General features: G+C 35.8%; 1 protein-coding gene across 3 annotated transcripts in view; it reads left to right on the plus strand.

Moving 5' to 3' along the window:
* FOXP2 (forkhead box P2) overlaps nucleotides 1-13,536 on the plus strand; it is a 404,432-nt gene that overhangs the window by 275,039 nt on the left and 115,857 nt on the right. For all 3 annotated transcript variants that reach the window (XM_065743467.1, XM_065743469.1, XM_065743468.1), the window contains one exon: nucleotides 9,458-9,547. In XM_065743467.1, coding sequence (XP_065599539.1) covers nucleotides 9,458-9,547 — 90 coding nt within the window. The remainder of the gene's footprint in view (nucleotides 1-9,457; nucleotides 9,548-13,536) is intronic.

A 13,536-nucleotide genomic window follows, 5' to 3' on the forward strand; every position in this document is an offset into this window, starting at 1 on the left:
TTTTAGCAATAAAAACTGATTTTTTTTAAGTGGTGGGCAGTAGTGATTTTTTATCAAATTATTTCATAAAAACATGATTGAAATCAGGTTATCGAAGATGCACATAGTATTGTGCCTTGTAGCTCTAGATTGAAATTCAGAATGAATTGTACAGTCAGTTGCTTTCCATGCATGGAACTTAAGTTGGTCAAACTATGCTTCAGACCTCACTTCTTTCCTTGCTTTTCTGTCCTCATCCTATCTCTTTTTCAGCTAGGCCTCTATTTACAAGAAGAAATTTAGCATTAGGAAAATCTTGTTTTCTGCTACTGTCATTCCGTTTCTTGGTGGTGAGGACAAAAAATTTCTGTTCAAGTGGATCAAACTGCTGTTAGGGCCCAGAGTGCTTAATTTTAGCCCATATCCCATTCTGTGTAAACTACTTCAGTGTTCAGTTCAAGGTTAGTCTCATAAACACAAACGTGACCACTTAATATCGGAAAATTCCAAAGTGTGATTCTGTAGGCACAGCTCATACTGCTGTTAACTTACCACAGAAACAAATCATGCTGAGGCTTCGTGGTACTCAGTTTATGAGAGCATGGTGTTATTTGAAATGTAGCAAGGTGTTAGACGTCACAGTAATCCGAACTTGGCGTACTTTCACGGGAATCAAATGAACCATGCAATCAAATAAAATAGGGCTGGAAGGTGCTTGTAAAGATCTCTGTCCCAGAGCATAATCACTATTCTTCCTGAAGATGTTTCTTAAATAGGTCCAGTGACAAAGATTCTACAGAATGTATTGTACTCCTTCAGTATCCTTAAAAGTTTCTTCAATGTAATTAAATCTCTCTGAATTCCATTTAAGGTCGCTTCTACTTGTCTTACCCATGTTGTATAATTAATTCTTTCTGCATGGATGCTTGTTGAAGGCTGCAACTACTTTATGCTTCTTTCTCTTTTTATCATCAGATTTTGTTATTCCATAGGTTAGATTTCTTGGTCATTTTTACTGCTCTTTTATGGTGACTGTTCAGATGGTACACCTCTTTGAAGCATTGTGCACCAAAATGTTTACAGTTCTGCAGCTGACTCTTTAAGAAAGTTGAATAATGTAGAAGAAATACAGTGCCTGTTTCATATGACACTTCTATGTGTGTATCCCTGTATAATATGACAATACTGACTTACATCTTTACTATTGTTCATCATAAATACATATTTTATATCTTGGATTTCATTAAATTATGTCCTTACAAATTAACTTCAACAATTAGATCCACTAAAAACTGATTTTAAAATAAACTTTGTATTTACTGTATCTAATGTGAAACCCTGGTGTAAACTTCGTTTTTCTCCACTAATTCTCATTGTATTTTATGGTAGTTGCTGTTGTGCCTTTCACCCATTCAACTCAAACCTAATATGACCACTTTGATAATATTTCTTTATATATTTGCATTCTTACTTATTTGTCTGGCTATGGATTTGTAAGGGCAGTGGGAAATCAAGCCAGTTGTTGTCCAAATAATTGGATTCCTTTAAATCAATGACTCTTCAATAAATATGTAATTCACATTTTAAGTGGCTGAGAGATTTTGATTCTTATAATTACTGTAAGTGTATTTTTAATTACTTTGACATTACGTAAATTCATAATGTTTGATGGATAGCTTTGGCTTATAGCTTGTAGGGCATGAGAATGAGGAATCATGTATTAGGATGCTTTGTGCCAGAACTCTGTTAACAGTCAGATTATACCTCTCAGTATTACTTAGTAAGACTAATCAAACCTCGCATCTATCCTTACAAATTTCACATTCTGATCTAGGAGTATTGCTCTGGGCGAGAACAAAATGAGTACTTGTTTTCTTTTGTTTTATAGCTATCTCACCTTGTGCTTTAGCTTATATCTTCATTATGTGATTTTTGTTGATCATTTGCTTAAAGATCTCCATGAAGATTTCATTGTATTTAATCTTTGAATTTCCTTTTCAGATTTGTATCAGTTGAAACCTCAGCCTTCCAAAACCCTACTATTAGTGCTTCCCTCAGTATTGTGCTTTTTCCTTCTCCCATGTTTGCTCTGTGTTTTGATTTTAATACAAATGAGGCCACGCTTGTTTCATTTGCATCAGTTCCTTTCCTATTAATGAATTATTCGACTACATTCCACCTAGGCCAACACCATTCCTTTCCAGATTGCTTTATCTGAAAGTCATCTTTAAGTTAAATCTCCAGTGGACAGACTTTCAGGTCTTTTGTTAACCAGAACATTTTAAGTCAAGTATTCATATACATTTGTAGAATGTGTATTGTACGATGTGTACTTTCATACGATATTATATCTACAATATGTACGCAATATTATCTATGAAAGTATTATAATTCTAGGAATCTTCTTCTTGTTTTTTTTTTTTCTATATTCACACCTGGGAAAGCTGTAATGAACTCATTCTTTGCCCGTCGCAATTAAATAGCTTTTGCATTAAGTGCTTGCTGATTTTCATGTTTATACTGTTTTTCACATGAAAATCTGGTGCATGCAGCCATTGCTGCATGAGATCAAATTTTTATTTTTCTATTGCATTTTTCTACCTATCTTTCTGAAAGGTATTAAATAGCAGTGGCAGGACATTTGTTGGTTTTTGATATTGGTGTTAGGTGTTCGCACTGTTTTTGTTTTTCATACAGTTAATTCACTTAGTCACTGTGCAATGTAAGTGGTATGATTTGAATTGGATTGCCTGATCCAGTTTTTACTAAAGGAAACATAGATTCACCAACGTGGGGTGAAAGAAAGAAAATTGTTGGAGTTCAACTTTGCTATGGGCCCACATATCTCCTAACTCTTGACATTTGCATTCTTCAGGTGGTCTGAGGTTTGGAGATGCTATTTGAGTTTGCTCTCGTGGAACATGTGATCACAGTCTGTCATGTATCCCTAATGACCAATGCAGATGGATGCCTATAAGGAAAAGCCCTCCTAATGACTGCAGGAGTTGAAACAAGCTGCTTTTAGGGGTATTTTGTGCCTAGCTCTAGGTCAACCAAATAATGAGCAGGAAAAATGCAAGAGTTGTTTCTGAAGCAGTATTTAGTATCTATTAGATTGTGCTATTTAGATGGAAGCTAAATTTGGCTTTATAAAATGAAGTGTGTTAGCTGCTAAGTTATTAGTGCCCTGTATTTATTGTGCATCCTTCACATGGGGAAAAGGTATACCACAAAACAAAACAAAAACAAAAACAAAAAATTGCCAAAACAATTAGAGTGAAAAAAATCTGGTAATTAACTATTATTTTTCACAAAACTAGTCTAATTACAAATCAGTCATGGTAAAATGAAAGGTCAATAACTACAGATGCATAATTTCTCTCTGATAGATTGCTGTTTGAAAATAGGTTTATGACAATTATGTGATTAATTTCCTTTTATTAAACAGCATTATGAGACTTCATGTTGCATTCATCAGTTTATTACTGTTACTTTTTCTCTTCAGTTGCAAATTAATCCTGGATAACATCAGGGCAGAACAGAAACTCAGGTAGATTGAAGATGTTTTCTTCAATTGTTGTTTGTACTGCAGGGAGGATCATGGCTCTGAATCAAATTCAGACCCTCAGAATTCTGAAACTGGCAGAATCATCCTAAGCAGAACTAGTAAAATAATAAAATGAATGCTTTCACTCCAAGGAAATGAGATCCAGACAGTAAAATTCTTACATTCCTGAGATGAGGCGCAAGAGGAATATAACTACGTAAGTTAGAAAATGGTGATCCAGAACAGCTCTGCCCACTTGTCACCTGTCTGCTGTCCTGGACAAACCATATTTTCCCACATAAGCAGCTCAGGATCTCTTTCATGCATGATCCTGTTGGGATGTAGGAACCAGGCATTTTTTTCACAAATGCCTGTAGCATCCAAACAGTAGATATTTTCAACTATACTCAGTGTTCATACCCCGTAGACTTGAGCTCAGGACAGCACTGAGTGTCCACTACCCCCTTCCAGAAGTGCAGTTGTGGAAGGTTATTTGCTGAATTCTGTCCTTCTGTCTCACAGGCTTGTGGTAGGAATGGTCAGGATGGTAATGCAGCATCCAGTGGTGTTTCTTCTTGAAAATAATCAGTTTTAAGCATTTTTATGTCTTATAGTTCTCCTGCTAGTCACAACTGAGACACCCTGCAGTCCAGCTGCTGCTATGGAGCCAGTTGCACATCCTGGCTATCTACAGCATTTAATGGATATGCAGAAGATCACATCTGACACATCTTTTTTGTTGGATTGTTTGCATGTTTTTGATGCTGGGTTAACTGAGTGAAATTCTTCTTGATTCTTAATGACCATTTTGATTTCTTAGATAATGTATTCCTAGAGGAATACAGTCTTAGCTACCTGTTACCTCATTTGTACTTCTGTAAGGAAATACTGTTAATAATTGTTCAGTCTGCCATTCGTAAATGAAATTAGGCTGGTTATGTGTCTTGGATTTTAATTGTGTTAAATCAAGAGCTTGACTTCATGGGCTCTCAGATGGGGCACATTTGTCCTCAACTGGCAGGCCTTCGGGTTTTATCTTCCCCACATGGTTTAAAGACAAAGATTTTATCTTCTTCATTTACTTCAGTGTTGCTCAATAAGGTAAATAAAGATGCGTTAGGGTGTGTGGGTATTCGGTTTTCCTGTCAGCTCTCCTGGAGGGACTGCAGTTGGAAAGCAGATGGATCATCTTAAATTAAAGATTCTCTGAATAGAGCTAAATGCTTTGCTACCCCGTTTGGAAAGATTATAAGCTGCCATGCAGGCTGGCTGTGATAGTCATTAGAGAACTTTAAGGGAAAATACAGTCAGCAAGAGACAAAAGTTTAGTGGTAGCATTGGAAGCTGTTAGGCAGCTTTGAGTGGCATTATCTTTCTGTCAGGGTCTTTCACGGATCTCACATGACTGTAGGTAATTCTGAGCTTCTTGGGCTGAGCCAGCTGGAGGATGGACACAGCAGGACGTGAGGGGCAGAGGTTCTACTGAAGTGATTTTTATAATAAATCTGGCCATGTAATCATTCAGTTAACTTGTTATTCAACCAGTACAGTGCAGTCTTTGGCCTTAAATCCAGCTTAGCATGTTGATACGTTTCGGTTCCATAGTGCTACCAGTGAGATGACTCTTGTTTGACATATGCAGCCATTTGGAAAGTTATTTAATGTTCAGAAACTTATTTTTTGTTCAGCAGGAATGCTAGAGTACTCAGCCATTCGAAAAAAATAAAATAGGGATTTGGAATTAGAAAATGGACAGAATCTGGTTGTCTTCTGGCAAGATTTTTTGGTTCTGGTTATCTGCAAAGCATACACCTCTTGTCAGTATAAATAGGGAGTGCCTGTATAAACATTCTTGTTTCGCCTGTTCCACATAATAGTTTCTTGTATCATATTTCTTTTGACCTCGCTATCTGAAACCAATTACAGGAGATCTATTTGGGCTGCATCTATTTTCATAAGAAGCCCAGGCAGCAGTGTTTTTCTCAGAGATGAATATCAACATCAAATATGCTTCTGAGTGCTTTGTTATTTATGTTTCAGAGAGATTTTGTAGCCTTCAGCTCTCAAGAATGTGTCACGCTGTGCTGTTTATACATTGACGATATTAATGGGCGTAGATGTCATTTTTCATTTTTGCGTCTCAAATGCAACAGGCTGATAGGTTAAACATTCCTATTTTTAAAGGAAAGATATGAGTGACATCTATTTCCTAAAAATACACTTATGTTGACTTTTTAAAAAGCAGCGTAATCGGTTTACCTCCTTTTAGTGGCAACTTTCACTTTATTAAAATGAGAAAACTTCTACAGATGATTCTTAAATCAAATATGACGGTTTGGAACGCAAAATAAAAGCAAGTTGCATCTCCTAGAATTATTTCCAACAAATTACAAAATCTACTGCAATTTATCAGGTTTAATAGGGTGAGTTATACACAATTAATTTCATTTTTGTTCTGCTTACATTTCAGCTATGCCAAAGCTGCGCAGTAAATATTAAGAAGTAGTGTTCCCAATAAATATTTTACTAGAAGACACAGTGAGTTCTGGAAACCATATGCCCAAATTTCCTGCTTACAGAGCCACTACTTAAAGCATTATAATGATTTTAATTTGCATTATTAAAATTATTTCTAATCCTCAGCTCTTTTTGTTGTTTTTGTCAGTGTTCGTTTGTTGTTGTTTTTGTTTTGGTTTTTTTTTGGTATAGTTTTATTAATTTATGTAACTCAGTTTAGGAAAAGTGCCTACCAAATGTGAAAGAAATGCTTTTGGAAACTAGATACGATTTTGACTTCATTGCAATCCACTCTTGCTGCTGTTAATTTGAGGTCGAACCCAACATGATTTTGGTCTGCCAGATTTATAAACATCTGTTAGTTTGTTTTCACTGAGCTGTTTTTAAACCACAGGTTATTATCAAATTAATTCACTGAGGAGATGATATGTGGGACTGGGGCTTACTTGAACTGTACATGTTAAACTGTTAATGTTGAAAAACACTTTAAAGCCGTCAATTTGTTTTGCAAAGATTCAGTGGCAGCAAATGAATTGGTGGAACAGAATGTTCTACAGTCTCATAGTTCTCACACATAAATAATGTCAGTAATAATTCTTTGAAATTAACAACGTGTTTCTGGGAGGTTGTTTACTGGGTAGCAGTATCTAAAGCTAAGCAGCACACTGGGAGGAAAAAGCTCTATATGACAACTGCTATAAGAACAAAGGCTGACAGTGATTTCTCCTTATGAGTTTTAAATCATCTCTGATCTCTTGAAATTGTTTTCTGTTCTTCTTCTATCTCCTGTGTTTACAATAATCTAAACTGCCACAATAAGATCACTGAAGTATTCAGGTAGTCATCATTTGTAAGTCATTCTGTATTAAAAGATGAGCCTTTACTCCTTTAAAAATATCTCAACCAGCATATATAAATCAAAATAGTTTAAGTAGGAGAGGCTGTTATGCAAACATACCCTGTTGTGCTGCCTTGCTTCTTCATAAAATGGGACTCTTTGTAGTTAGTGGTAGGAATTCGTACTTTCTTACACTGATTCCATGGGAGTAGGGAGTATGCAAGCCGCAAATGGAAATGATACTGGCTAGCTTAAATCTAAGCCACATCATACTATAATCCTCTCATTTTCAAGTACTCTAAATGTACAGCTTTACCAGATGCTTGGTTTCTTCGTTTTTTTTTTTTTTTTATTGGCGTGAGATGACTTTACTGCTAAGGGGGATGAGGACCCTGAAACAACTTGCAGAGTGCTCACTGTATTTACAGTATGCATTGGCATTAAACCATTGCAGTTTCTTTCCCAGATAAAGCCAATGTAATGAATTTTCTGTTACAGTCATAAGTAAAAAACAATTATTTTATGTTTTTTGGGTTCGTTTTTTTCCCTGCATCATCTAACGTTGGATCTCTTCAGTTGTTCTTGTAGCAGCATTGTGCAATTTGGGGAGGGTGGTATCACTGTACAGTCTCCTGTTCATTCAGAAGTGCAATAGTTTTCTCTCATTCATTTGAGTTTCATTTCCAGGGAGTTCCAAATGTTAGGAAGGATTGTAAATTTGCTGCAGATTTTCTGTTCACGCATTTATTCCATATTTTCTGTTTAAACCACTGCAAGATGTTGGGACCAATTCCTGGTGCCCCTGAAATCAACTGATATTTATCTCTGGTCTCAGACAGAGCAGGACTGTCCTTTAGGGTCTGCTCAAGCACTGTGAGTGCAGAAAAGATTACGCTGTTCACACAGGAAACTGGGCATCCAGTGATTCCTTGGTAACAAAATATTTCGAGTGCGCTTTGAAATATGTTAACTTTTATTTATTTTTGGAAGGGAAAAGCTAGTTATGTGTGTCTGGTTGCTTAGGTTCGGAGGAATGTATAGTCTTTGTAAAGCTGACCTGTAATTACTAGAGAATTTGATGAAACAATAAGGGGATTGTTGTGAGAATGTCTCCAAATGTTAAAAGTATGCTCTGCAAACTTTGTACCAGAGCCTTCTACAGGGAGACGAATCAATGTTGTTAGGAGATGGTGCTAGTGCATTCACTTTGTTTACTTTGGTTTTCTGTGTCTGCCTGCCTTCTCAGAAAACTTGCTTGGAGCCAGACTGTAGCAGCCCTCTCTCTGTCTTTTCATAATTGATCAGGGGATGACTGCCTTCCCTGAGGGTTAAGACGTGGCAACTTTTTCTGTTTGCTCAGCATCTCAATGCAGTAGTTCAAACATTGTTCACACCAGCTGGCAGTGTAATGCCATATGCACATCTTGTCAAAGCAACTGTTGTCATGGATACTAGAAACTATCTTAAAAACCAGCTCATTTGAGTCTAATCAAAATCGTACCTTTTTTATCAGTTGAGAATCTTTATTATTTTAGGAAATGTTGATCAAATTGCATTTAATGCAGTGTTTTCTAAGTACATTTTGAATAACGTAGAGAATAGGGTGATGTATTGTAGAACTGCAAGTTCTATTTACTGAACTGATTTTTAAGGAAAAATAACAAGAGCAGGTAGTCACACTGTGAATGTTCTTTTACTTTTCATTTCGAAATAAATATCATTTTATAATACTTGGCATTTAAAAATAATGTTATAAGGAAAAAATAATGTTGATTAGCCTTCCTTGGCTACATTGAGTGTTTGTTTACATTTCATATGTTTAGCTGTATTTTGCTGAGTTGGGATGAAAACATAAAATAAATGAAAACAATTTAAATTTTGATTGGTGTGCTGACATCCCAGAGCCTGCTCTGATTGGCTGGGGAATAATTTCTTTGTTCTCTGATTTCCCTAAAAATGCAAATGAAAACCACTCATTTTTATTTGGCATTAAAACTACACTTTATTTTGTCAAAGGAGAGGTTTCTCCTTGAATTGTAAGTACAAAAAGTGTTTTTAATCTTCAATGAATATCCTTATTAATTCACTTTCAAGATAATCTGATGTTGATTTGTCAAATTTAATTACAGCTTCCGGTAACACTTGAAGTCTACTTGCTTTTGCTTCAAAATTGTAATATGAAAATGCAAATTGAATGATAATTTACAAGGGAGTGGGCATTTTAGTTGAACACTCAAAGACAAGTTCCTTGTGGAAATGAGGCTATTGATGCAGTTTATGATTTTTCCTCTTCAAGCACTTTAAACAAATTAACTTTATTTCCTGCAGGATTTCATGTACATCCATAAATTCTAGTGAAGTCCTATATGCATACTTTCAGAGGACCCTTTTTATGCTTCAAGTAAAACAAATGCAAACTGAAGCCTGAAATCTAGTAAATACAAATGGAAGATTGCATTTGTTTGATTGGACTTTTACCTAACATTAACAATGATTAACTCATGTCTTTCTAGGAAATGGTGGAACTTATTTACTTTTTGTTTTTTTGTTTTTTTGTTTTAAATATGAACTTTTAGGCACTCCAGGCAGCAAGACAGCTGCTTTTACAGCAACAGACAAGTGGACTGAAGTCTCCTAAAGGCACTGATAAACAGAGACCACTGCAGGTTAGTAAAGGATCATTGCCTTTGGGGCCTCACTTGAAAGGAAGAGTGCTGTGCTTGCTCACACGTGTGGTGTGCGTGTTGTTGCCTGTGCTCTGATGCTGAGTGCTGCCTATTTGCATAAGGGAGGAGGTAGCCCTTTGCGATGGTGACTTTTAATCCACAGGCAGAATTCACCAAAAGTTAGAAAGGCGTTTTGTGATTATAGATACTTGAAAGGTCTGTTACAATAAACGTCTGTGTGGATTGAGTTCAATAGCTGTGGCTTCAATGAATTATTTATAGGTGTGTTGCAAGATTGGCATGATATGTTTATATATACATAGATTAAATTGTAAAAGTGGCTGTGTTAAGAGGAGGGTTGAAATGGTATTCAGGAAGAAATAAGCAAGATAACCTATCAATACTATATGTAAGTGTCAAATAGGGAATTATTCAGAATGTACCAATGCAACTGCATGACATTATAAAAGAGTTGCTTCTGCATTATAGGAGAAACATGTCATAGGTTTTCACACTTCAATGCTGTTTGGCTCAGAAAGTTTTAGGGAGAATAAGTATTGAATAATTATTTTAAATGTGTTATTGTTAAAAATACTGTTTCTAGATGGGAAGAGTTCTATTTTTGAAGAAAACATCTTTCTAAAGTTTTATTTCATTTGTTGCTACATGAGCTACATCTGATATTGCATCCTTTTGACAAGATCGGTTCTCTCATGGCACATAGACTGTGTTTAGCAGCTTTTAATTGCTGAATTGCAGTTTGCTGTAGACAAAAGGTGAACATCAGTGGTAGTTTCATTTTGTTCAATGAGTAAGTATAACACATACTGTTCTCTTCTTCATATATTTTTCTGGATGAGCTTTATCCTATTGGGAAACCCTATTTTCTGATGGAATAGCATTTTTATAAGTTTAATTTTTAGTTTTAATGCAGCATGATGGAGGGAGAACTTCAGATATTGCAGTTTGTCTAATCCTACACCGAAGAAACATTGTAAAATTTGTTCGCTTGCACAATTTTTGTGTTCTTGGTGAAATTTTGTGCAGGAATATTAGGCGTGGCACACAATTTCACATTTCACATCATCTCTCTTCAAATTTAATTTTAAAGCTCAGAACCAAAAGAATACATAGGAAAGTGAATAAAAAAAACAGAAAAAAAAAACCTAACAACCCGCAAACAAACAAACATCAAAACCAAAAACATGTCAAGTTGGCATTCTGCCACACTGTAGTTATAATAAGTCCAGCATGGAGGTGTAGAGTCCTGAGACCACCACACCTTCCCACTCCTCAGTTTTGACCTTAACATCTTCTGGGCTGAAAGCACACAAGAAAAATAGTCATAAATCCAGCAGCTTATGAACTGTGTATTTTTTTGAAATGTTAGAAGGTAAATTGGTGACCTTGAAGGGTTGAATCATAAAGATAATTGATTTAATGAGTATGGTGAAAGTAGTTCCTTCTGCCAGCTTTTCATCATGAAAGGTAAGGTCTGTACTGGGAGTGTGCAAGGTCCTTCTAGCCTGAGGTATCTAAATGGGCCTACACCAGCTGCTAAGAGAATTACATGACACAAGCAAAAACATCAGTTTTCCCAGTATATTTTTTCCAGTGATGCTAGCTAGCTTACTCTAATCCTCCAACTTGTAAACTACAGCAGTTCAATAGCTCTCAGCATCTCTATTTGCATTCTCCACTCATTGGTAAATCTTTTCAAGGCTGAAGTGATTTGGGGGTGCGCTACTTATGGTAGACACTGATGAAAGGAAAGAAAATTGTCTCTGGAGACAAGGACACAGTCACACAGTCAACCTAGAGGGATGATGAGATGGGGAGAGGAAGTCTTGTGCTTTCTTGCTCCCATAGGACTAACCTTGGCCTGATGCCTTATAAATGTCATGGGCCAGTGTATTGTAGTGATGGCTTGTATTTTGTCTTTGCCAAGACGATTCAGTGCCTCATGAGTCATCCTTACGAGGCAGGAAGAAGCAAATAAAGCAACTAATTTTTTCTTTTCAGATTTGTTACATGCTCCCTAAAGCCAAGATTATTGCTTGCATTTTCCAACTTTTCCTTTGATGATCAGTATGTACTCAGTGCCTCTCATTAGCCTTGGACACTTCATTTGGTTCATTTTTAAATGAGAGGAAAATGAAATGTTCTTTCAGACTTTGGTTTATGTATCAAATAACATGTAAATTCAGGTATGAGCACACAAACTCCGTTTTAATTTTCTTCTTTAGTGGAAAGGATATATAAAGATTTTGAAAATGAGTCCTTGGAGCTTTTCTATTTCTGTCTTTTACTGTTAGTACAGAGCTTTTCATTGTTCATTATGTAGTGGAAATTCACATTTTGAGCATTGTGATGCCTGTTTAACCAAATACTGTAATATGGGTCATAAACTTGTACATTACTATTATTTTATTATGCCAAATTTAATGGTAACTTTGGCCAAAATCTCCTAGCAGTAGGGATTGCAAAATATGTATAAGCAATTTGGGGTTTATAAGATAAAAATATTCATGCTTGTGTTTGTGATTAAGGAAGCAGGCTTCTCTCAATATGTGAAAATACTTTAATATTAGTGTGTGTCTAATGTTCAATAATTACAGACCACTTTACTAATCTAGCAACTGGAGATATGTTAGAACTGTATTATAAATCTATTAAAAACCTTATAAAACTTTTAAAACTGGCTCACACATCTGCAAACAAATGTGGGTATTAGGTAATCCTTGCCATTGAACCTCTCATGTGCTCCATATTTTGATGTAAACTGCACTATTGTTCCATGTGCCAAAAGGGGAAAATGGTATTAATTTTAGTAGCCATGTTGTATTTGAAGGATATTTGGGGGAAAGTACCATATGCTGTTTTTATACGTGTTCTCCCTGTTATTCTGTAATGCATCAAGTATTCTAGTGACCTACAGCAGCTACTAGCTAATCAGCAAGTTGAAAATTTGAAGAAGCCTTCAAATTTGTTTCCACAACTTTGCAAAATCAGGGTGTTCGGTAAGTGGCCAAGTTCTACTGTTTTTTTAACAAGGGGATGGTTTTAGAGAACCTCTGGGATTTTTCTTCAAGAATGTGAATGTTTTTTATATGCTTCTCATGAAAAATCTTTCTTAACTGACTGCTTGCCATATGATTGATTGTAAATGAGAAATGCTCTGGTTAGCAAATTTATTTGTATTAGTTTTTAATGCAAAAATTTTCATTATCTAGTAGTTTTCTTATATATTTTCAAGGGCTACTGGTTTACATATAGATAGTAAGACATACCTATATTTGTAGAGAGTTAACAGTATACTGGCAAAAATATCATTTTGCATAGATGTTTATCTTGATCTACTATTACTTTTTGATTTACATTTTCTGTTTCAGACTGCAGATGGCATAATCATTAGCATGTCTTAGGCAAAACAGAGGAGAAAAACATCCCATCTGACAAGCTTGAGCACCAGTTGCAGTAGTGATTTTACTTTCATGTATAGATAGTCAAAGAAGTGCGTTTGAAGGATATTTATATATGCCATTCATGACACTGATGCACCAAGTGGATTCAATCAGTACATACATTGATTGCTGACATATTTCAGAATAGCTAAGGCAGATTTGGGATGGGAGTCGAAGATAACATTAACCTGAGTATGGTAAACTGGGAAAACATACTGCTATATTAAGGTCAAGATTTCCATAGTACAGATTTTTGTTTTACAGTATTTTCTGGAGAAGATGTGATTGAGGTGTGGTGAAGAGAGCTGATCACTTTCAGAGATTTCAGTCCGTATTACTGCATTTCTGCAGTAGATATTAGAGGGAAAACATCACTTGGACTCTTTCAACCTGTAGATTGTTCTCCTGTGGCAGGAAATAACTGTCCTTATGGCTACTGAAGAATCTCGTCACCTAACGTGGGCTGTCACTCTGGCAGCGTTGTTGTTCTCCTTACACTGATAGTCAGAAAGACTTGAGCTTCTT

The sequence above is a fragment of the Cyrtonyx montezumae genome, unplaced genomic scaffold (genome assembly GCF_038088225.1).
Source record: "Cyrtonyx montezumae isolate F1298 unplaced genomic scaffold, pur_monq_1.0 scaffold_3, whole genome shotgun sequence".
Classification (NCBI taxonomy): domain Eukaryota; kingdom Metazoa; phylum Chordata; class Aves; order Galliformes; family Odontophoridae; genus Cyrtonyx; species Cyrtonyx montezumae.